This window comes from Leptonychotes weddellii, chromosome 5 (assembly GCF_054177405.1).
Source record: "Leptonychotes weddellii isolate Sample4059 chromosome 5, ASM5417740v2, whole genome shotgun sequence".
In the NCBI taxonomy this organism is placed as follows: domain Eukaryota; kingdom Metazoa; phylum Chordata; class Mammalia; order Carnivora; family Phocidae; genus Leptonychotes; species Leptonychotes weddellii.
In genome coordinates, this window is record NC_138373.1 from 155,916,944 (window position 1) to 155,941,517 (window position 24,574).

The following is a 24,574-nucleotide window of genomic DNA, read 5'->3' on the forward strand; positions in this document are numbered from 1 at the left end:
GGGAGGTGGCACCGGATCCTCTGTGGCCCTAAACAATAGCCACCCAAGGACCAATAAGGAACTGTGAAGGGCTACAGGGCTCTGTGCTCAAGGACACACTGGAGTGATTCTGAGAACTCTGGAATGGAAACCGACAAAAGGTTGACTGTGAATGCAAGCTAACATAAATGCACCTGTTACTAGCAATGCTGCTGTACTCACCCCTAGACATCCCCTCCGCTGCTGAGAAAGGGGCTTATGTTACTCTGGGGGCAGGGTGGGCAAGGGAATCACAGAGCTGGGGCCCCCGGTGGCTCCTTCCGCCTTGGCCATGGCCAATTCCCGATGACCCCGCCAGCCTCCCAGGCCAGCAGTGTGGTAGCGTGGAAGGTTCACGCCTGGCCTCGATCAAGTTGCTTCCCCACCCTCAGCACCAGAGTTTTTGTCCAGAGGAGGGGATCTCTGCCTGGCTGGCCCCCCCAGCCATGTGTTTTCATCAGCTTCCGTTTATCTCACGGCGCAAGTTAAGCGAGTGAACGAACCAACAATATGACCCCAACAACTGATGCGTGGGTTAAAATTTCCAGGGCTGGTCAGGGGCAGGGAAAGTGGGGAGGACAGAAGGCTGAGACTAAGCACTGACCACAGCCTCTGAGCAGGCACGTGCTCGCTGTCACCTTCCACCAGCCATCTGTGAGGCCAACATTAGTAAACCCATTTCACAGATGCGGAACTGGAGGTGTGGAAAGTCAGCCAACTACTATAAAGAGGAGGCAGGGCTGCCAGCTGGGACTGGGTGAACCCAGACCTGGGGACAGGCAGCTGAGCTGCTCCTCCAGCAAATCCCCCCGCCCACCTGGCATCTAGCGGCCACTGCTTCTGCCTGAGCACTATCCACAAGGCTCACAGACATAACTAAAAAATGAGAAGCACATCTCGCATCAAATGAGGCTGTCGATTTTAATTAATTTCAGACTTTGTGTTTTCTGGCAATTATTTGTAACAAGGTTTACAGAGGGCATTTAAAATTAATTGTGATTTTTATCTAGAAATCAATACTTATTTTTTAAGTAGCTCATTAGGGCTGAGTATGTATTACAGGAGCATCAGGCCCCGTGTCAGGAAGGAGGCACCTGGGGCTAAGAGGAAAAGTCAGCAAGGGAAGATGTCTAAACTGATGACGAGATCAAAGCCAGCAGAATTATGAAATGAAGCTCTAGTAGATAAAACAAAATCTGATTTGGATTGAGCAAAGGCAAAGGCACCTAAAATGGGAAAAGAGAGCTTCTCAGCCTCGGCCGGTGGCTCTCAGGAAGTCCAGCCGTCCAAGCCACTTGGCGTGGGCAGCTCCCCGACTGGGGCAGAGCCTGTGGCGGCCGCACACGACGTGGCAGAGGGGCCCTGCGGGGAGACCGGAGCGAAGACAAAGCTACAAGAGCTGGGGCGTGTGATGTGGGACCCCAGCCTCTCCCCAACACCATGCCAAGGGGCAGGTAATGGAAGCTGTGTTGCTGATCCTTTGCACTTTCTGTGTTTGTTTTTTAAATAAATTTTTAAGGAAAGAGGTTTTAAAATCCATCCTAAGAAAGGTGCAAGTGGAAATGTCTAAATACCAATGACATAAAAGTGAAAACAGTCTAACATCGCAAACCATTCTCACTGGCAGTCCTCTTTCCTCCTCTACCCCTTTACATAAAATTGAGTGCAATCCTCTAGTTATAATAAAACCATGAACGGTTGCACAGGCTTCGATAGCTTATAAAGATATGGCTACTTCCATTTTATAAGCAGGGAAACTGAGGTTCAGGAAGTTTCCATACCTTATTCAAGAGTGCAAGGTGAGTACTCTGAGGACCCAGGGCTGGGCCCCACTTCCATGCCCTAATCTCCTCAACCTTTCCCTGACGGTAGCAAGGCAGGACACCCATCAGCACTATCATCTTGACAAAAATCCCCATCACCCCCCATCACCACTCTCATCAACATTATCACAATAGTCGCCACCATCGTCTTCATCATTTTCATCACCACCACATCACCGCTATTACAGAAACCACCACCATCACCTTCATTATCATCATCACCATCATCACCATCATCATCATCACCACCATCACCATCATCACCATCATCACCATCACCACCATCATCATCATCACCATCACCATCATCACCATCACCATTATTATATCATCACCATCATCACCATTACCACCACCAGCATCACCACCATCATCACAAAAGAGGAAAAGGACTGAAGAAGCATGCTGTCCACACCTTTCTATTTGTCAGGTGGCCAGAGGAAAGGTTATCCTCACTTAGAGGCCTGGTTCTCACACTTCAGGGGCTCCAGAATCTCATAGGGGGGCATGTCACACATACTTCTGGGCTCAGTGGTGGAGCTTCTGGTTCCGCAAGTATGGAGGAGCACCAAGCACCTGCTGGCAGATGGAGTTCCCAGGAGATTCAGATGCAGACAGACGGTCAAGGGGCCAGGATCTAGGTGACCCCGAACAAAGGTCCAATCAGGGCCTGAGTTTTTGCAAAGCATGAAAACACTGTAGTGGAGAGGAAAGGGTCATCCGAGAGTTAAAAAACTCTATGTTAAGTATGAGAAGTAGCAATTATGTCAGTGAATGACATGTATGCTTATTTTTATTTAAATCTCTCTCCATAATCCATCAATTAAATTTGTAGGGTGGTAGGATTGCTTATCTTGTTCTTTTTCATTTAAAGTTTTCATTTTCAAGGGGTGCCTGGCTAGCTCAGTCGGTGGAGTGTGCAACTCTTGATCTCGGGGTTGTGGGTTCTGGCCCCACGTTGGGTGTAGAGAAGACTTAAATAAATAACTAAATCTTTTTTTAAAAAGTTGGAGCTTTCAAGAAAGATCACATATAATTTTCTATTCTTGGGACTTCCTTCCAGAGCCTCAGCATTACCCACTGGCAGCCAACGGAACCACAGGCTTGGTCAGAAGAGGGACAGCTCACAAGGAGACCTACTAAGTGACACCAGGTGTCCCAAAAGTAACTGCAAAACCACAGAATAGACTTGCCCCGGAAAATGCTATCTGAACCTCACAGTCTTTAAAAATAATGTTGGTAACATTTCATGTTTTATGTCATCTTGTTCTTGACTCTGGGGGGGGGGGGGTTCCCGGGAGGGCCTACAAGGTGCATGAGGGACTTTGTTGCTTGGCTGTTGACTTCAGTCATGTCAGAACTATTTCCAAAGCTTTTTGTTTCCACTTTACACACACACAGCATGCTGTCTGTAGGGACGCACTGTAACAGCAAAAACATTTCTATCCCATTTACAGTCTATAAGGCACATGCGCATCCACTACGCACTGATTAAAATTTCACTGTCGTGCACCAACGTGTCAGACACAGACAACGCCCCTCACGGTCTTGGTTTTACTGAGGAGTCTGATCGGCCCCAGAGGAGCAAAGCCAAGACTGGCCGCACTGGCCCCTGATGCCAGCAGTGTTTCCTGCAGTGTATGGTGGGGACAAGATTTCTCCACTGGGGCTTATGGTGATGACAGGTCAGGTAGCTCGGAGAACACTCCCACCCTCGCGGTAGTGGCTCCATCATCCCTGATGTCATCCTCAGCATCCTCACCATCCCCAGGGACCCTGTATCACCATCCTCACCATCCCCGGTATCAGCATGGCCATCACCATCCTCACCACCAACCCCCCCCCACCACCACGGTGACCATCAGTACCACCCCCGTGATCTGATCCAAATGAATCCAGAGGTGCCTCCCTTGAGGGTGGGGAGATGATCTTGACCTTGGGGGATGAGCAGGATCTTGCTACAGAGAAAAGGGCAATCCACAGGTATTTTGTGTGTCTGAGACATGGTCAACAGCTCCGTGTGGGGAGATGAGGCTGAAGACGTGATCTGAGGTCAGACAACGAGAGGCTTGTCATCAAAGAATTTCTGAATCTTCTTCCTCAAGTCATTGGTCTCCACACCGTGTTCCCTGGAGTCCCAGGTGGCCCCCACTGGCCAGCGGCCCTGCGGCAGGGGCAGAGGGCAGTCCAGCCCCAGCCCTGCTCCGTGCAGAGCAGCCCCTCCGAGGACTCGCACCCATGTGAGCTCTGGAGCTCTGTTATGGGCTGTAAATGGAGGCTTCAGGATGGCCAATACCTTGCTCAAGGTCACAAGACTTACAGAGGTCAGAGATGGGATCTGAGGGTTGAACCCATGGAGAGTTGTTCAGAGTCAGGGTCCAGAGCCAGAAGTGTCCCCATCCTCCGATCACCCAGAGCACCGACGGCTGCCGTCTCTGGCCACCACACCACACCCCAGGCTGCTCCACAGCTGTTGTTGGGGTGACGTGGAGCTCCTGGAGGGCAGTTAGCTCATAATTCCATGGAGCGCCACCCCCAGCACCGCATCGTCAATTGGTCCACGGGTCACAAAGGTCTCCCCCAGGGGTGGATGGAGGGATGGAAGAATGGGATCAGGAGGCACTGGAACCGATTCAGGGGGCCCCAGATCTGAACCAAAAACCAAACCCTCCCTGTCAAATCCCTCCTTTCTTCCTCCAACAGCATATGCATGACGAATACTGAGCCAGGGGTTGTCATGCGAGGGGTCAGCCCTCTACAAGTGCATTTTGGCTCAGCCACTGGGGGACTTGGTGCACCTAGTGGGGACAGGGCAGCGAGAGTGCCCACCAGCCAAGTGATCTCGAATCTGGGGCTGCATGCCATGTCCTTCTACCCCCAGGTCTCTGGGAGCCACACAGCCCAGAGAAAGGGGAGACCTGGGTGCCAATCTGAGCACCACCATCTAGAAGGTGGGTGACTGGGGAAAGTCCCTGACCTCTCGGGGCTCAGTTTCTTCATCTGTAAAATGGGGATACGAGTGCCTGCTGGGGTCAAGTGGATGCTTCTGGAATCCTGGCGCTGCCCCTCACTCACCATGGGCCTCAGGCAGGTCACTTACCTCTCTAGCCCTTAATTTCCTCATCTGCAAAATGGGGAGAGTCACATCGTGATGCTTCCCAAAGAGAACTGAGCGCTCCGTCCCTGGAGCTGCCATGGTCAGCGGGAGGCTGAAGCACAGCGCCTGTGACAAGCGGACGCAGACGCTGACGGAGCGTCCTCTCGCTGTCTCTCTGCCTCCCCCTCGGAGGCTGTGTCTTGTTTACAGCCACAAGCCGCCCTCTGCCACGTGGCCGGGACCCAGCAAACTGGGAGGGATGGACTGGGGGGGGGGGGAGGGGTGTCAAAGGTCATAAAAGCACCTATGGGGGAGAAGAAGACTTTTAGGGACGATGACCGTGACACCAACCCCAGCCACCTCCTCCTCCACGGGCCGGTCACGCGCCCCGGCCAGAGCACGCGAGGGTACAGATGAATACCGACGGAACGGCAGATGTTTACTGTAGGCCCCAGAGGAAAAACTTAATTAAAAAAGACCTTAAAATGCGCGCAGCCCCTGGGTTGCAAGAGGATTCCTTTACAAACTGCAGAGAGCTGTGTCCCCTGCCGGCCAGGCCAGCCTGTCCGCCATGCGCCGCCCTGCCTCCCGCAGCAACCCCCCCCCAAGTAATCCCAGAGCCGCCCACACAAAACAGGGCCCAGGGCAGTGGGGTGTCACGGAGCCACTGCCTGAAGGACACACGGGTTACACCTGGCCCGACGCACGAGCTGGATTTGGGAGCTGGGAGAGCACACGTATGCACGGGCACAGGGAGCAAGCTGGGGAAGGCTTCCATAGGGGCAAGACATGGACCCAGGTCTGTGGGCTCCAGAGGCCGCCCTCTTCCAGCCCCTCCCCTGCCTCTTATCCTAGGCCCCGCAGCTCACAGGGAAGTGGTGTGCAGAGGGGCCATGGGAGCAGAAGCCTGTCTGGCAGCCAGCTGCCCAACTGGCTGGGACGACACCCCTGCCCCCTGTCCTGTACCCTCAGGGCCTCTCCACTGGCAAGGGGGTCACGTGGCATGCTTTGGCCAATGGAACGGGGGCAAGAGCAACACGGGACACAGCCCAAGGGCTGGAGGCCCCAAAAGGAAAGTGCTGAGCAAGAGCAGAGACCTGGGGCCTGACCAACAGAGCCTCACAGGCTCCAAGCGTCCCCGGGGCACAGCCCATGCCGCTCGGGGCAGCCGGAACCGTGTGGGAACACAGTGGGTCTTTCCATTGCAGCATGAAACTTTCCATTGCAGCCCCTTCCGGACCCGCTTTGTGAGGGGACAATTCCGGATTCTGTTTACCTACCAACTAGCCGCTGACACACGGCAGCCCTGCGGAATCTTCCGACGCAGTGTACGGTAATAACAGGGGGCGAAATAAAAGGAGCAGAACAGTGGTCCATGGCGGCCTCTTTCTTCGCTACTTTGTGCCTTCAGGCGGCAAGAGCTGGAGCATGACAGGACTCCCTGCCGAGCTCTGGCCAGGGGGACTGACCCCGGGAGGGAGCCCTTCGGCGTGGTCTTAGGGGCCGACAGACCTGAGCCCCCCAGCTGGCGCTCGGGAGCCGGGGAGATGGCCACCCCATGGCCTTTCCCACCAGCCACGCCTTCCAGTCCTGCTCCACCATGGGCAGCAGCAGAGCAAGGGTGATGACTGACTGCATCCCCCGCTGAGCCCCAGAAGCCTCGGAAGGCACAGGGATCGCTGTCAAGTGTAACCCGCACACGAGGAACGAAGCCTCCGCATGGGGAGGCGTGGGAGGGTTCCAGGGTTCTCCCCCAGCTCCGTCCGAGCCTGGCTCTGGGCCGCTCACCACACCCCCTACTGAAGGGCTCCTGCGTCACTTCCTGTTCCCGTAAACAGGGATCACAGCTTTGTTCCAAGGAGTGACACGGCACTACGGCGTGGAAGACGGCTGGCATCCAGTAGGCGCAAAATAAGTGATGGTGGTGGGGATGGGAAGACAGTGGACACTCCAGCCCACCCACGTGGCCCCAGCAGCCCCACGCGCAGCCCTCCGAGTCTCCCGATTTCCCCTCGTGTTTCCATTTTGCTCTTGCAATGACCCTGCGAAGTGCACAGTGACCTCTCACCCCCACTTTACAGATGCAGAGAATGACGCAGAAAGATCAAAGCCTGACCCAGCAGGGCCCTGGGAACACAGCAGGGACTCCAGTTCCTCACTCAGTCCCACGGGAACCCCCTTCCACCCGCCACTCCCTGAGATGCCGAGGAGCGCAGGGCATCAGGTACAGGGGAGACCCATGTGAACCCCAAATGCCACACACACGTGCAGTGTCCCCAGCCCCTGGGACGGCTGGCGGGCAGCATGACACACAGACGTGCAGGTGCTTGAGTTCGCACCCGGGGAACAACTGAGTTCACGTGCAGCTCCAGAGCTAAGCCCGTGGATGAGTAACTGTGCCCCTCCGAGCCTCGGTTTCCTCGCCTGGCAGATGGGAGCGAGAGCAGGAGTCGAGGTCGTTGGAAGCAGTCCGGGTAGCAGGGGGCCTGTCACAGGGCAATATGGCTCCACCCTCCAGCCTGTGACGACAGTTCTCGAGCAGACCAGAGAGGATGTGGCCTCCCAGTCATCCAGGAGAGCCGACCACAGCCACGGGACAGCAAACCCAAACCAACACGTGGCAATCTGCAGTTTACAGATGGGCTCTGCATAGTGAATTTCATCCCCACCACGGGCCTTGGAGGCAGCGTCCTTCCTCACAGCCATTTCACAGATGCGAAAGTTGAGGCCCGTGGAGACATGTGCCTGGAACGAATTCCCTAAAGCTCCTGGGAGGTAGGAGCCCGGAGGAGGAGAGCCTCGGACTCCAGCCAGCGCCCTCCGCCTTCCTGCAAGACAAGTGGGAGCTTCCATGTCGCCCAGCAGGGGCGCGTCCCTGCTCACCAACCACTGTGTTCTAGAGCACCTCTCCCTACTAGTGAATGAGAACCCATCAGGGCGAAACCATCGCCTGGCTGGTTTTCATGTCAAACTCTCCACTTCTGGTGACCACCAGCTATAATAAAGGTTTTCTGGGGATGGTCCTGATGTCCAATATTCACACCAACTGCTGGGTAACACATTGAGAAAATACGGCCACCCTCTTGCTCATGATGGAGCACCGTTTCGGCAGCCCCTCTCTCAGCTCCCAACTGTAAGGAAAGGTTGGGAAAGGCAAAAACACAGTGGGGACCCAAGGCATTCCTGGCATTGGGCTAACATCAAGGGGCCACCATCGATTCTGATCCCCCAACCCTCAGTGTGATTACCTTCAACTGGCAGGTACACTGGGTTGCATAGTCACCCCCAAATTCATGTCCACCCAAAATGTCAGAGTGTGACCTTATGTGGAACTAGGATGTCTGCAGATGTGATCAGTTAAGCTGAGGTCACACTGGGTTAGGGCAGGCCCTAAATCCAACAACTGGGATCCTTATGGGAAGAGGAGAGGACAGAGACACAGGGATGATGGCCACATGAAGCCAGAGGCAGAGACTGGAGGGAGGCAGTCACAAACCCAGGAGCACCAGGAGCCCCCAGGAGCTGGAAGAGGCAGGAGGGATCCTCCTCTCGAGCCTCAGGAGGGAGCACAGCCCTGCCCACACCTTGATTTCAGACTGCTCAGTCCGGACTGGGAGACAGTGAATTTATGTCGTTGTGAGCCCCCCGCTTGTGGTCATCTGCCCCAAGACACTCATGCAGCCGCCAACAAAGTTAAGCTCGGAGAAGGTCAGTAACCGGCTGAGCTCCCTAGGCTTCCGAGCAGCGGAGCCAGGCCCAGTGTCCCAGTCCTCCTTCCGCTCCTGCAGCGCCCTCCCCACCATGTCCACTTCATCTAGAACACTCCTCCATCCCCGCTTACAGGCTGCTGATTACCATGAAAGATTTGCAAACGTCCCCACTTCCACCACATCCAAATTAGTCATTACAGGAAAGAAATCCAGATAAAAATACCCAAACCCGGGGAGCGCCCAGGAGAGAATCAGCACATCCACGAACAGCCCGCAGCACCAGCATCTGGACTCGCAGGCAGCCTAGCTGCGGGAGGGCCGCCCACCTTCCAGGCCCGGGCCAGGGTCCCCTCCATGCCAGCTCCAGCCAGCCTGCAAGGTCCCCACTCCCAGTGCCATGTTTGCCTTCTTCATCAACCAAACAAAGCAGGAGAGACGCACACAGAGCCTTGGGAAAGCGGGTTGGTACATTCTTCCCGCCGTTGCCAAAGAGCGCCCGGCGCGGGGGCAGCGGGGGAGGGGACAAGTTACCGTGCACGCGTCCAGCTGCATCAGGATGTAATAAAATGTGTTGCTAAGATACAAGTACCAAAGAAGTTCATTAAAAGACACTTTAAGCCAAGCTGCCAGACTCTTCTCCCTTTAAAGGCTACTTATTTGGTCCTGTCCCTCGTGTTTATAATTAGATCGACAATATGAGAGTGGCGGTCCCCATTCGAGCCCACTCAGCAGAACTTGTTAATAAAATAACTTCAACAAGGCGCCGACTTCGGCCGGGGCGGCTGCAGGCCCGTTTTATTTACAGAAATATCTTTGAGTTCCACTTACTTACCTAAATGAGAGCTGAATGTTCCCGAAGAACCTCAACGGCCCTCCAGCCGGGCAATCGACCGCTTTCCCCTGACAGGGGCTGCGGGGAGGGGGTTGTCTCTAGAGCCCAGAACCACCGACTCTCAGGGCTCACTCTCAGACGCTCGTGTCTTAGCACCTGAAGGTTATAGAAGCTGAGTGCTCAGTCCGTGGACGCCACGCGAGACGCTGACTGGGGGAGATAGGGGCAGGACGTTACTAGATCACGACCCAGTGCGACGGAGCTGTGCAGGGGCACTGGCCCGGAGGAGGGACACCAGCCCACCTCAGCTAGGCCTGGATGATGAAGAGGAAGGAAGTGGGGCTCGGGGAGGGAACTTGGAAAGGCGATCAGAGGACGCACCGCGAAGGACACAGCTTGGATCTGGCTTCAGCGGTGTCCCCCTGGGCCAGCAGCATTTAGAAAAGGCCTTAATGCATGCACTACCCAAATCCACACCTCACAAGATCTCACAGATGCAGCACTTTCTGGTTTCTCCTGAAGTATCAAAGGAGAAGGCTGCATGGGGCCCAGGCCACGGGGTGACGGGTGGTGCCAGGCCATGTTGCCCCCACCCCACTGCAGGGCATGGTCTCTCCAGAGGGCCCGGCCCTCAGCAGGACCACGCACTGGCCCACGGGGTCAAAGTTTGCAATTCTGCATAAGTGAGCACATCTCAGATTGTAATTAGGCAGTTACAGAATCCTTGATGAGCCTTAGCATTTCTGAACAGGATCTCAGCGTACGGAGAACCAGCCTGGTCTCCCATCCAATTGCCGTTGGTTGCTGTTTCCCCTTGGCTGATTAGATGCTGGTTTGGTGGACAAAGGATTCAGAACAACCAGTTCTATCCTGGGACAGCTCATCAGGGAACTTCTCCAGACTTGGAAGTTAAAATTGCCCATCCGGTAGCTTCCAGCCTCTATTCAAAATTCTGCGCCATGGAAGGGCTGCTCCCTCTTATACATTATAGCCAGTTGACGATTTAAGGGCAGGGGTCAGTCGTGCTGGAGAGGACAGCCCCCCCGCCCCGTCCCATCAGCTCCCCGACCTCCCTCACATTCACGTGTCACTCTCTCCCAGCCACACTGGCCTCCGCTGGAAATGCCAGGCGCGCCCCGCCTCAGGGCCTTTGCACAGGCTGTTACCTCTGGATGGAACACTCTTCCTGCAGAGAGCCACGAGGCTCACTCCTCCAGCCTCCACAGGCCTTCGCTCCACAACTGCCTTCTCAAGGAAGGGCTTACGTCACAGAGAGCGCTGTCACCCTGTTCCCTTCCAGCCCCCTCCCTACACTTAACACCCCAGGTCCCCCAGGTCCCGGCTCCTGCTTTAGATGCAGGCCATAGGTGGCTCCTCGCAACCTCCCTGTGACGCAACCGTGGCCGCGTTCAGGACCTCTCTGATCTCTGCCCACGATGATGCCCGCAACTGTCGTGTCACCTCTGTCAAGCCAGGACGAGCCCCTGGAGGGGCCTTCTTGAGCACGTGCCCCCTTGGCGGTGGCAGCTGGGAGGAGGCTGGCGACGTGGGCAAAGAAAACTCTGCATTCAGTGGGGCTGTCAAACGGTAGTTTAAGAAATAATTCTGGCATTTATCTGTGGTGCGTTTATTACCACTGAGACGAGACGCATTAATCACAGAGAAGAGTTGGTATCACTGATTGTAGGAAATGCTGCTTGTCACTTTGTAACCTGCATCTCACGTTAAATTCTGGATCACAGTCTCTAATATGTATATATTTTTAATTGCATTTTCAAGTTCATTTACATGTACAGATTGGCTTTCCGCCTGAATGACATCAAAGAGAAACACATCTCCCTCTCTTTCTCTCTCTCCCCTGCCCCATCCCTGCCTTTTTCTCTTTTGTGGGGCAAAAAACTTCTCCCCAGATGGATTACAGTATCACCCAGGGGCAGCCTGCTGGCACCCCCCAGGGAGACCCCAATGGACCTCTCCCAACAGGTGTTTCAAGTAACTTTTTGCTGCTTCCACGCAAGAGATGAAAAGGCAGTCATGATTTCCCATAAAGATGACTGCTCCCCTCATATTACAATCTCTTAGCACCTTTTCCGTTTAGGAGGGTGACTCTCCCCACGCAAGCCCACAGTCAGTCTCTGAAGGCAGGAGTGCACGCAGGCAAGCTGGGTCACAAACACCCCTGCAGGGACTCTTTCTGAAGCAGCCTTTTGAAACTTACCTGCACCTAGAGAGCTGCAATCTGGTTCAGTGAGTCTCATAAAATGGGCAATTCCAGAATGTGCTGGGTCCTGCCAACGTTGCCAGTCCCCTATTTGTGCCAATCAGGGGGTCAACTGCTCTTAGAGTCTAAGGATGGCTCTGAAAACCGCCCCCCCTGGGTGTTGCCCTGGGGTCCATTCTTGGCGGTCCTGTTGTCATAGAGGACATCCTGTGCAAGACCACAGCACATCACACAGCGAACCCCCACCAGGATGCTTCCCAAAAACACCCTCCGATGAATGAAATGTAACTATTTGAACAAAAACGACAGGCAATTCTCGCACAACTGTGGTGTGTGATCAGGAAGACTGGTGTCCCCCAGGGCTCCATTCTGGTTCCTGGGTGCCATCCCCATCCCCCACGCAGGGCCTCAGTTTCCCACGGGTGACATGGGGCTTGGCAGAGGCGCCCCACAACGCTCCCCCTCCCGTGGCTCTCCCATCTTGTGCTTTGAGCCGTCATGCCAAGTCTGGGGGGACACCCACCCTCAATTTCCACCAAATCCCAAATTCATGACTCAGTCCCAGCGGGGGCCACACCAATCCGTGGACACAACAGCAACCCAGGGGTTTCTGTCCCGACTGAAAGCCATCTACTTCTCCAGGGCAGTAACCTCTTTGGGTGCTGCCTGCTTTCTGCGTCGCCCACTATGGCTGATAAAGTGATTCTGCGAACCGCTCCCTCTAACCCCACTGCCCTGCTGCATGCTGGGAATTACGCCAGGCACTTGGTCCGCACACCCTCACTAATCCTCAGGACAACCTGGCCTGGGAAACAGCATTATCTCCACTTTGAGATAAAGATCCAGCCACCTGCCCCTCCTGTTTTAAGTACTTGGAGGCTGAGGAGCCACTCAGCCTTGGACAAAAAAACAACCCCGAATATCCCCCAAGGAAGCACTTCTTTCTGCTGTTTTAAAACGACTGACACAGATGCCAAGCAAAAAGAAAAAAAAAAGTAAAGTGCGGCCCAGCTGAGACCGCACGGGATGCCCGCTGTCGGCAGGCGGAGGCTGAAACCAGAACGGAGCTGGATCAGCAGTTTCTCACCACGCTCTGGAAACTGCTACCACAGAACAATAAGTAACCACCAATAAAAAAAAAAAAAAATCTTAAGGAAGCATGTTTGTTCCTTTGGAAAACAGAGGCCATTTCAAAATGAGAAGATGCCTCCACACTGCAGTGTGAAATAACACTAAAAACAAGAAGAATCCCAGTAGCAGAGCCAGAGGGGGCCAAGGGAGGGCCACCAAAGCAGAGGGGGAGGGCGCGGACCCAGGGGCTCTTCACCCGAGGATGGGGAGGAGAGTGTGCTCTGGGGCCAGTCCGAACCTCAGCTTCCATGCTGCAGAGACCCCTCCCGGCACCCAGCCTGCCGCCCACTCCCCACCCTGGTGCCCCATGCAGAGACTGGATGCAGACCCAAGGTCTCCACCAAAGTTCTATGACCTTGTACTCCAGAGTAAAGGTCCCACTCATCATCACGGACCAGCTACCTCGAATTCACCAGGCCTTGTCTCTGACATGCTAATTCCACTTAACTTTTATCTTAATGCATGTCCTGGACCCTTTTCTAACTCGTGGCATGAAGTGCTATCATCCCCACCCCCTTGCCCCCCCCTCCACACTCCAGCAGAGGGGCGAGGACCATGAGGCCTGGAACTGGATTACAGCCCCTCCACTCACTGCTTGTGTCATGTCAACAAGCCCCTCGATCTTTCTGGGCTTCAGCCTGTCCTCAATAAAATAGAAATTAGGAGTAGGCTTTCTCCAAAGGGTTATGTGAACAGTGAATGGGTTGGTCCAAGAGAGGCCGAGGAGGGGCTTGGCTCAGGCTAGCCTCAAACAAGGAAGCTGGGACTGAGGATGGAGAATCTGAAGATGACCACCAGGTCCCAGCTGCTGAGGACCCGGGGCTTAATGCATCGTCCTGTAGAACCCTCTGAGCGCCTCTCTCATGTCATTTCTTGAGCACTTACCTCATGCCACTCTCTGCTACCTGATTTGCAAGGGGCTCTGATTCCCATTTTACAGCCACTGAATGTGGGACAGACACAGGAGGATGGCGCTGGGTCTACAACTCCTCTCTGTCCAGTTATAAAGCCTGTGCTGAACCTCTTTGTTACATGCCTCTCGGAGACAGAAGTTAAAAACCTTCTTGGCGGCCCTCTTCTGGTAGAGAAATCAAATCCAGAGTCCTAGTTCCTTAAACAATGTACATTCCAAACAGCGTAGCCATGCTGCACCCTCCTCCGGAAACCTGCCTCTTCCCCTGAAGTCCCCCCGTGTCTGGGCTAAGGGCCTCCTTGAGTCCCCCGCGAGTCACCATGCCAAAATGCTGCTCGGCGGCAAGAGCCCATGTGGCTGGAGAAGGCAGGCGCTTGCTCGGACCCAGCGGCCAGCTCCGGTGGGCAACCAGGCAGCGGCGTGTTTCGTATGGGCTCATCCAAGTGATGTGAAAACGGCAGCACACCCATGACTTGCTTCCCGGACAGACAAAGGTATCGGAGGAAAAACTTGCTAAATCACAGGGCTAATCGTCATAGCCAGCAGCTCTAATGAGGCATCGTGGGATTACCAAAGTTATTATCAGAGTGATCTCCTTGAAAAAATTCAAAGCTAATTGAAATCAATTGCACAGCTCCGTCAGCAGCTGTTTTAAGAGGCTAAATATCAAAGCGAACCCTGGACTAGCTGGAGAAGAAGGTTCTATCACGAGCCACGGGGCAACAGGACACCCTCACTTGGAAAAGGACGTGGGGAAGAGTCCTGAGCAGCAATGCAAAGATGGTGGCACCCCAGGCACAGGGCGGGGCTCAGCAGGTGTCTTCTGTGGTCACGGATGCAGGGACCACAACTCCCTTCAATCTACCCCTTCGCTTCCTGGTTGAGATAGGTCCTGTTACTACACCCACTTTACGGAGAGGAAGCTCAAGGCAGCAAAATGACTTGTCCAAGGCTACCCAGCCAGATGTGGGGAGCTGGGATCTGAACTGCGGTGTGTGACTTTAGGGTCTCTGCTCTTGTGGCTACATCACGTTTGACTCTACAACAGAAGACACCGTCTCAGCGGTCCCAAGCTGTTTGACCTTGGGAAGCTGCCCTTCTCCGATCTGTCCAGCAGGAAAGATTCCCCTGCCCGGCCTGCCCCCAAGTCATGGGATTATCCTGACAATCAAATAAAAAGACAGCATCAAAGAGGTGATGGAACAGACAGACCCGTCGAAGAGTATGGTGCTGCAGACAGCCGAGGCATGCGTCTCTATGCAACTTGTCTCTCTGCTTCTCTACAGGTGGAAGCGTCACCTCCTTGGAGCGATCCCCCAAGCACCCCATCAGAGCACACCCTCCCACCTGCTGCCCAAGTGAGCCCGGTGGTTGAACAGCTCATGCAGACGCCTCACTGAGCTTCAAGGGATAGGAAACGGTGGATACACCTGTCTCCCCAGCTATATGTGAAAATGTTTGCAGAGACCGGTGAAAGCATTTTGTAAGTGTAAAAAGCCTTACAAAATGAGACGTCACTGTTGCTAATACCACACCACCCGCCATCACGTCCATATGCCCAGTACTCGGTGGATGCTCATTCAATGCTTGTGGAATTCAACCAAGTTCTTCCCAAGACAGATGTGCACAACAGGATGTCAAGTGTAAAAAGCAAGCTGAGACATGGTATGCTTGGTGCCTGCACTGCGCGTGTTTATCTGTGTTACAGGTGTTTGTGTGTGCACAGAACATGCCCTGCTCTCATCCCCAAGCAAGGACGGGGTGGAAAGAAGGGGGCTTGTGTTTTCGCACCTTCAGATTCGTACTATGAACCTTTTTCCGAGCAAGCATGTGTTGCTTTTACAATAAAAACTTTTTTTTGAAAGCAGAATTCTTCTTTATCTCCTCATTGTTAAGAGAAATAATAAAAAGAACATTGGGGGCGCCTGGGTGGCTCAGTGGTTAAGCATCTGCCTTCGGCTCAGGTCATGATCCCAGGGTCCTGGGATCGAGCCCCGCATCGGGCTCCCTGCTCCGCGGGAAGCCTGCTTCGCCCTCTCCCACTCCCCCTGCTTGTGTTCCCTCTCTCGCTGTGTCTCTCTCTGTCAAATAAATAAATAAAATCTTTAAAAAAAAAAAAAAGAACATTGATCACCATCTTCCTTAGTTAAGATTTTTCTTCAGGAGAATGGTAATTATTTTCTTAGTTCAAAAACAAATCCTCTCATTTTCAGTACGTAATCCTGAAAAGTTATTAACTGACTTATATTATGTACGTATTACACGCACTTCATATATATATTTATTGGTACATACTGACACATTTGTTACTTATTTCATTTATCATATACTTTATAGTCAAAATAAAAGCAGTAATACAGACATAACTGATAAATACGTATATATGTATATGTACATACACACACTTACATTTTTTTAAACCAACTGACCAGAGTTGCTAACTAGGTGTCTAGAAGCTCCACCCCTCAGCTCTAAGCTCTGGTGAAGGTAGGAGGAAGAGGATCACCAAGTGGTGCCCCTGTCCTCACAGCCTGTTAGTTCTGGTCACCCAGGGCTACGGGGCCAGCAGCCTCCCAGCCTCCTCCCCCATGTCATGCACAGGTCCCATCGTCCATACGAGAGCCTCCCTATGCAGGGGACAAACATCTAAAGAGCTCATATGGCCTGGCTGGGCCAAGCAGGGAGGGAGTTCAGGGCTCCTTTTCTCTCCTCCCTTCCCACCTGCTCCCAGCACCATTCCTGCCCCTTCTTGATCTGTGAGCACTTTCCAAGCCTACGGTGTAAAATCCAGGCCTTCCATCCAGGCGAGTGATGCGTTCCTTGCTCTGGCCCCAGCTCGCCTTCTCTGATGTCCCTCTTCTGCTCTCTCCCATGGTCTTACTGCCAGAAAGCTCACAGCACCTGCAGGTTTCTTCAGGCCATCGTCCCTTAGCGGGCTTGGCCACCAGTTTCTCCCGTCCACAACCCCAGGTGTCCTCGAGGACCCCTCCCCCAACCCCCTCCAGGAAGCTATCCTCAGTCTCCAGGCCAGGAACAACGCTGGTGTTCCCACAGTGTGATTTTCCCAGCACTTTTCTGGAAACATGGTTATCTATGCCTTACTCTTTGGTGAGGTTTCCAAGGGCAGAGAATTGTGGGTCTTACTCATTTCTATGTCTGCTCATTTCGAACATATGAGAACCTGCCACTTATTGCGTGCCTACTATAGGCTAGGGATTTGGTGAGGACCATTTGGTAAATCACTGCTAATCCTCATGCCCATCTTGTGACAAGGTCATCCACTCGCTCAACAAATGTGCATTCAGTCCCTAAAAAGCACTGCCTTGAGAATATAGGGGCAGAGGTAAAGTAGATGGAGCCACCGCCCTTCACGGAGCTTACAGTCTAGCACAAAGCAGACAGGAAAAGATCCCAGAGAGACAATAGCCAGCACTCTCTAGAGGCAAGGAAATGCTCAAGGTGCCAGAGAAGCTGCTGGAAGCAACCATAGAGACAGCGCTGCCATGTGCAGGAGGGAGATGGAGAGTGCCCTGAGCGGAGACCAAGCAGAACCAAGCAGAGAGTGCCCTGAAGCGGAGACCAAGCAGGGCAAGCAGAACATACCAGAAGGGGCAAGAGGAGATACAGTATGTTATTCGTGTGGCCAAGAGAAGGAAACAACCCAAATGCCCGTCAACTGGTGAACAGCCAAGCAAACTGTGGTCTACCTGTACAATGGAATATTATTCAGACACAAAAAGGAATGAAGGGCCACCACCTGCTACCACTGGGATGAGCCTTGAAAACATTATGCTCAGTGAAAGAAGCTGGTCATAAACAGAGCACATCGTGTGATTCCATTCACAGGAAAGCCAAAATAGGCAACTCTCTAGAGACAGAAGGCAGATCAGTGGTTGCTTAGGGCTGGGCGGGGGTGGGCAGCGAGTGAGAGCCAGGGGGTTTCTTTTTGAGGGATGAAAATGTTCTAAAATTGATGGTGGTGACAGTTGCAAATCTCTGTGAATATACACAAAAAACCCATTTAATTGTGCATTTTAAACGGATGACTGATAGGATAGGTGAACTGTACTTCAATAAAGCTGTTCTGGGTTTTGTTGGTGGTGGGGGTTTTTTGTTTGTTTTTTGTTTGTTTGTTTGTTTTTACAGGGGATGCAGTGAGGAGGCTACTGCAATCTTCCAACTAAGAGGTGATGGAGGAGGGGCCAGAGTGGTGGGGGGGGGCGGGTAGAGGAAGAGGGACTCCAGGAACAGGGTTCAGGTGAGTGTGGGAGGGACATGGGCTGTTGGGGGGTAAGGGTGGTGGTGGGCAAGCCAGGGCTGGGGGTTGCTGTCCTAGTCCATACTCTTCCCTGCAGGGGATGGAACGTGGAACTTTGGGACACTTTTCTCTTTAGCACATAATGATGCTATCAGAAGCATGACAACTTCCACTCAAAGTCAGGAAGATGAAAATTTACCCTCCTGGATAGGGACAGCCTTGAAGGAAAGCTTGGAAAATGGCATGTCCTTTTACCAAAGGACTGCAAACAATCGGGAGCTTTCGGAATAAAACCCAGCCTGCAATTTCGTTTGGTGGATACTGCCAAGGCAAAGTCCCTCTGGTGTCCACCACAGCTAGTGAATCACAGTGAAGACATGATTCAGCGCCCGGGTGCATGCCACATACATAAAACCTTTCAAGAAGACATATTTTTATGGCTGCACTTAAGGACAGCCCCTCGGAATCCAGAGTCCATCAAATCGATGGATCGAGCGGCACAAGAGGCCCCAAGTTCACCTCTGGGGGGTCTCTCTCTCACAAGGCCACACCAGCCCGGGCTGCAGTTAACACAGAAGGCTCTTCTCCCTCTGTGGTGAAGCTGAACTTCATGAAGTTCAGGTCTGGAAATGCCCACTACATGTGACACTTAAATGTCGTGCTGAGAACTCCAAAGAGGGAAGGAAAACAAACAAACAAACAAACAAAAAAACACAGTATTCATGATGGGTCTGTTATTTACACGGAAGTGCTTGTTGCTTGACAATTTAGATAAAAATGTTACTGCCTCTCTGCATGTGCTGCAAATTCATGGCGTAAAACCATTGGAGCAACTAATGGAGTCTTCACACATCACATGTCGTTAAAGACGAGGGGTCCGTCCTCCACTGGAATTCAAAACCTGGCAGCCAGGCGCAGCCACACCTGGGAATGCAGCCTGGCCAAAACTCAGCTCTGACCAACTCCCCACACCTCCTTTTTCTTTTTTTTTAAAGGAAAAAATATGAACTCCGTTTTCAAACAGTGAGGTCCTATGGAAGCTGGTTTCCTGTTTATCCCCTAGTCCACCAATGGTGGGAGACACTGGAGAGTTATACAGGATTTGTATCTCTCTACTTCTGACCGGCAACCAACCTATTTACTTCTGCGAGTCCTTGATAAACATCTTTAAACACTTGTCCATGTTTCTAGAAATCACTGAAAAAATTCCAGTGTCAAGGGTGTGAATGGGAAAGTGATGGCTGGGCACCAAAAGATATTACTCAGCTGCTATTGTATTTCTAACAGATGCGGATAATGGGGTCATCCGTTTGCTTTACTATCTAGTTCACCATCCAAGTATGCACTTTTAATTGAAACTTAACCTTTACATCCCGCATTCCAAGCAGGAGCAGCACAAAAACACATCTCTGGAAGTGTAAATGGTATGAATTTCTTCCCAAGCAAATCGATAAATGAGCACTACCTTTAATTTTATGTTGAGACAAAAACAAACTCTAAAATACTGGCCTTTTCATACCTGCTCCCACATTTCTGCTACTCCAGGGCAGACTCCGAGGTGACCAAGCAGAGCCCCCGCTGCTCCTCTTCCAGACCCTGGGTGCAGCCCAGAATCACCTCCAAAGAGCCTGTTCATGGACCTTTCCCCAGCCGAGCTGCCAATCACCACCAAACTCTCCCAAGGAGGGAGAGACGAGTAAATGTTAAGTCTACCCAACTCATTTCATAGGTGACCTCTGAAAGATTTCACCGCAGAGCTCGGGAGAGACAAGGCAGCTTTATTAGCATGCTGCTCCACGGCCTCGGCCCCCTCCCCTCCCTCTTTTATGAGCCCTTGTTATATAAAATGCCACAAAGGGAAAAGGAAAAACAACAGACAGTTCCAAACACAAGTTCCGATGGCCAGGCCCAAGGCTGGCTGCTTACCATATGTTATATTTAGTCATTTAAAAGAGAAACATTTTTAAAAGGCCAGAGAACAAAAGTTTTCCTTGTTTCCTTTCTTTCTGAACACACACTCAACACACACAAAAAGATGGAGGTACATTCCATTCGCAAGCATCTCTCCTTCCCCGAGTTCAAATTTAAAGGCAAAGACAGCCTGGAGTAGGAAAGCTCCTTCCCCGAAGCTGCACTGGAGCCTCCAAACACAATTTCAAATGTTTCTCTCAGCCTCATCGAAATTCCGGCATGACAGATAATAAATAGCTACTCATTTACTATCATCATAAAATTTTAAACAGCCTTGAAACAGTTGCTACAACACAGAAGAAATGATCAAACCCAAGCCCAGAAAAGCCACTCCAAATAGTAAAACTATTGCCATGTAGAAGCACACATAAAGACATTGTTGCAATAAATGCTGTGGATTACTGGATTCTCTCCCTCTCCCTCCCTCCCTCTCTCTCTTAAATCTTCCACTCAGAGCATAAGAGTCAACAACTTGTCGTTCTACCCAGTGAAAAAGGGCTTAGCATCCCTCGCTATCACACTGTACCGGATTTGGTGATGCGGTTTTTTTTCTAAAAAAAAAAATAATAATAATAAAGTATCTGATTTGATTCTACACAGCGATTAAACATCTTTGTGCTCAGCGAAAGGTCTTCCAACCCCTCCCCCTCCAAAAATGGCATCAAAGCAATCAAAATGGTAATGCCGGGCCTGGGTCCCCTCCCCCCGCGAACTCCCCGACTTCGCCGGGGCCGCGCGCCGGACCCCCCTCCGGCGGGAATGGAAGCTTCCACGCCTGGACGGGGGCGCGGGCCGGGCGGGCGGGCGGGCGCGCGCGGCCGGGGGGGGGGGGGGCCGCGGCACCGACAGAAAGGGGTTAATGCATTCGTCGCAACCCTCCCGTCCAGCCGGGCGCCCCCGACCAGGCGCGGACCCGCGGGGACAGCCATCTTTCTTTCCGCAGTCCCCGGCCCCCTCCTCTTCCGCACGCCCCCTCCCACCACTTTTCAACTTTAAAGACTCGAAATTTACACCCGGCCTCCGAGTTCTCCCGCTCCGCGGTCGCCGCCACCCCCGCCGATCTCGTCCCTGTCTCCCCCTCCACCGAAAACCCCTCCGGGGAGGGGGCATCGGATCCGCGGCCAGGAGTTGGGGGAGGACGGAGGGGGCCACCGCGGCGGCCGCAGCGGGGGCGGGGGCGGGGGCGGTGGCGGTGCTGTCCAAGTTTGGTGCTGGCGGCGGCGGCCGGCATTCCGAAGGAAGCGCGATCGATGGCCAGGGGGCGCGGCGGGGCGGGGGCGGGCCCGCGGAGGGGAGGGGCCGCGGGGAGGGGCGCCGGCGCCCCCGCCCCCGCCAGCCTCGGAGCCCCGGGAGCGCCATTGGCTGCGCCGCTCAAAGTTCTCGGCTCCGGGCGGCGCGGGGAAGGGGCGGGAGCGCGTGTGCGGGGAGCGGGGCGCGCAGGGGGAGGAGCGGAGGGGGAGGGGCGCGAGCGGCGGGGAGGGAGGGGGCGGGGGCGCGCGGCCGGCCGCGCTCTGGCGGCGGCATCTGTTCGTGGTGCTGAAACCCCGAGCGCTGAGCTCAGCGTAACTAAGTCACAATGGACAACTTTTCCTCCCCGGAGGGGCCGGGAGGGGGGTCGGCGGCCGTGCCCCCCACCGCGAGGCGCTCGTCGGGTGTCCCAATCCACGCCTGCAGGCCAGAGACCAAAGTTGGGGCAGAACTGGGGGGTCCTGGGGGCGCCTTTCTTTTGTTCCCCGGGAGCTGGCGTCAGGTTCCGAGAATAAAAAGTGATGCTGGAGAAGTGGAGGGGAGGGGGGAGCCCAGAGGAACGATTCTTTAAATCAGATTTGCAATGGAATCCAGAAATCGCTTCCAAGGAGTTTGGTGTCCAGGCCCGAAATACCGCCCCCCGCCACCCCTACCCTCACACCGGCGTGAAGTGGGGGACACCAAGCCGGGAGAAATTGCCACATTCCAAAAACATGTCCACCAACTCAAAATGGACGCCGGGCTGCTCGCCGCCTTTTGAGTGCAGCTTCTCTCTTTCGGCCACTGCGGGAGCCTTGCTCTCCCCCCTCGGCCTCCAAGAACCCGGCTCTTTCTTTCCAGAAAAAGGGGGGGCCGGGTAACTTTGAGGGCTGCAGACTCCTTTGGGAGTCTGAGCGTGCGGCGCCGAGGCCGGCACTTTTTAGGGTGCTGCCAAAGTGCCGGGCGACCCCTCCTCCCCACCGCGGGCGGAGTTGGGGGGCGCAGGCTCCAGCTCGCTTACTTGTTTGTCGTTGAGCGCGGCGATCCGCGGCTGCCTTTCGTGGAGCTGCTTCTTGAGGTCGCCGTTCTGCGGAAACACGGAGGAGCGGGCTCAGGCCGGCCGCCCCGGGGGGTCGAGTGCGCCCGGGGCCCCGCGGGCCGCAGCCCCCCACCCGGCAGCTCGCGGGCCGGGCTGTCCGCAGCGCGCCCCAAGTTCCCCGGGCTGCGTCCCGCACGCGCGGCGGCCGGGCAGTGCCGCGCGGGGCCGCTTACCTGTGGCTGCCGCCTCATCGGGGCAGCTCGCGGGGCGGGGCGGGGGCCGCGGCCACCCGGCGGCGCGCCCCGAGCCGTGCAAGTTTGCAGGCAGGGGTGCGTGTGCGAGTGAGTGTGAGTGTGACTGTGTGCCGGGGGAGGGGGGAGGAACAAAGAGCCAAGTAAACACGGCGAGTCCGTGTCGAGCAAAGCTCATAAATATTCAAGTCGCGTCCTAATCTCCCCAACACACACACGCGCACGCCGCAATTCCGCTCGGGCTCCGGCCGCCACGCCGCTGCCAGCCCGAGCAACAATCGCCAAAACTACTTTTGCAAACTGTGCGGGGTTGCACGGGGGTGGGGGCCGGGTGGGGGTCGGTCCACACTCTCACACAAACACCCCGGGGCAGGCTCACGAAGGGGCCCCCTCAGTCCTGCAGACCCTGCGTGGAGAAAGAGAAGATGCGGGGCTCAGGTCCCGCGGGCTCCGGACCCCACCCCCCCAAACTGTGCAGGACTGCAAGAGAGGAGGGAGGAGGAGGAGCCCGGGAGGCGGGGGGCCGGGCACTAAAAACTCCCCCCAGCCCCGGGGCAGGCTCGAGGAGGAGCCCTTTCCGGGCACCTTCAGCCGTGCAGACCCTGCGACGACGAGGAAGAGGACGCCGGGCTCGGGTCCCTGAAGCCCCCCTCCAGCCCCCCCACTCCTGGCCTGGGGCCCCGGGTCGCCTACCTGGTGGCGCGCGAGTTCCACGGCGAGCGCCTCGGGCCGGCTCTGCAGCTCCATCCCGGCAACTTGGGCAGCACTTTGCGCTCACTTTGGCCCCGGCTCCCGGGAAGTTGCGCGACTCCACGGGGGCGGGAGCGGGCGGGGCGGGCCGGGCCTCCGGGGAGGGAGGGGGCACAGGAGCCCCCTCCCCCAAGGCCGAACGGGAGGGAGGGAGGGGGGTCTGGCGAGGGGGAAGAAAGGCGGCTGGGCGCCGCGGCGCCGAGCCCGCGGCCGCTCCAACTCCTCAGGCTGCCCGGCAAGTTGCGCCGGGTCCCCGGGCCGCCCGCGCTGGCCGGCGCATGGCCCCCAGGCGCCGGGAGCCCCGCGCAGCCCCGCGCAGCCCCGCGCGCGTCCGCCCCGGCGCCACCGCCGCCCGCGCGAGCCGCCGGCCGGCAGGGACTATATTTCCTCCGGCGCGCGCCTGGATCTCGTTGGGCCTCGGCAAAGTTGTGCCTCGGCGCGATGCTAATTCGGCAGTGCCCGGATGGAGCGGGCCGGGGCGGCGGGGGGCGGTGCCGGAGCCCGCCGCCCGCCCCGCCCCCGCCCCGCCCGCGCGTGCGCACTGCAGCCCCGCCGCGGCCCGGTACCCCGACCCGAGAACAAAAGTGGCGGTGCGGAGGGGCGCAAACTCGCCGGTCCGCGGCTTGGGGCTGCCGGCCCCGGGGCCGTTCCGGCCGGACGCCCCTCCACCTCTCCGCCCCCGCGCCCAGCCAGACGCGAGGAAAACGGGCCGTGCTGCCCAAGGCCGGGGTTGGAGAGACTTTCCGGTGGGAGGAAAAAAAATGTCCATTTTTTTTCGTTTCTTTTCTGTTCTGGCTCTCGGTGCTCCCTCTCTTCCTCTACTCCCTCTTCCCTGCCTCGGGCAGCCTCCCTCTCCTACTTTATTTACATTGTCTGCCATGCCCTCCCGCCGCCCTGCACACCAGCGCGGCTTCTTGGGAGATTGCGTTAGTCCTGTCGCCAGATTCCCCCACCGTCTGATGGCCACCGTGTTGTTTAAACAGTATGAAAATTGATCTCTTGACTCTTCCTTTAATAATCTTTTTTTTTTTTTTACACTCACAATTAAACTCTCAACAGATGTCACTGGACTTTTTAAGGCTGTTGTTAAAAATCGTAAACACGCCCGGTCAATGTGACATAAAACAGTTATAAGTACAGCTTGCCGAGGTCGTATTCCAAAACTCCCAGCCCACAGCGAGGTTAATGTCTCCGAGTCGAAATTACCATGGTGGAGTTACCATCCTCATCAATTATCGGCCAAGTGCTTTGTGCCCTCTCCATAGCATCCTGGTATGTTTGGAAGACGCTGGGGGCGGGGGGTGGGGGACGGTGCAGTCGTCTTTCAAAGGAA

General features: G+C 55.0%; 1 protein-coding gene across 4 annotated transcripts in view; it reads right to left on the reverse strand.

Moving 5' to 3' along the window:
* The window catches only part of PHF21B (PHD finger protein 21B), an 88,575-nt gene extending 64,869 nt beyond the window's left edge, over positions 1 to 23,706 (reverse strand). For 2 of the 4 annotated variants that reach the window (XM_081822623.1, XM_081822621.1), the window contains exons 1-2: positions 23,185 to 23,706; positions 22,223 to 22,288 (exon numbers count right to left, since the gene is read on the reverse strand). In XM_081822623.1, the coding sequence (XP_081678749.1) occupies positions 22,223 to 22,288; positions 23,185 to 23,238 (120 nt within the window). In that variant the 5' untranslated portion in view covers positions 23,239 to 23,706. Of the gene's footprint in view, positions 1 to 22,222; positions 22,289 to 22,473; positions 22,896 to 23,184 lie in introns of those variants that run through there. The other 2 variants (XM_081822624.1, XM_081822622.1) reach the window with 2 other exon arrangements.
* Between the last annotated feature and the right edge of the window lie 868 nt (positions 23,707 to 24,574).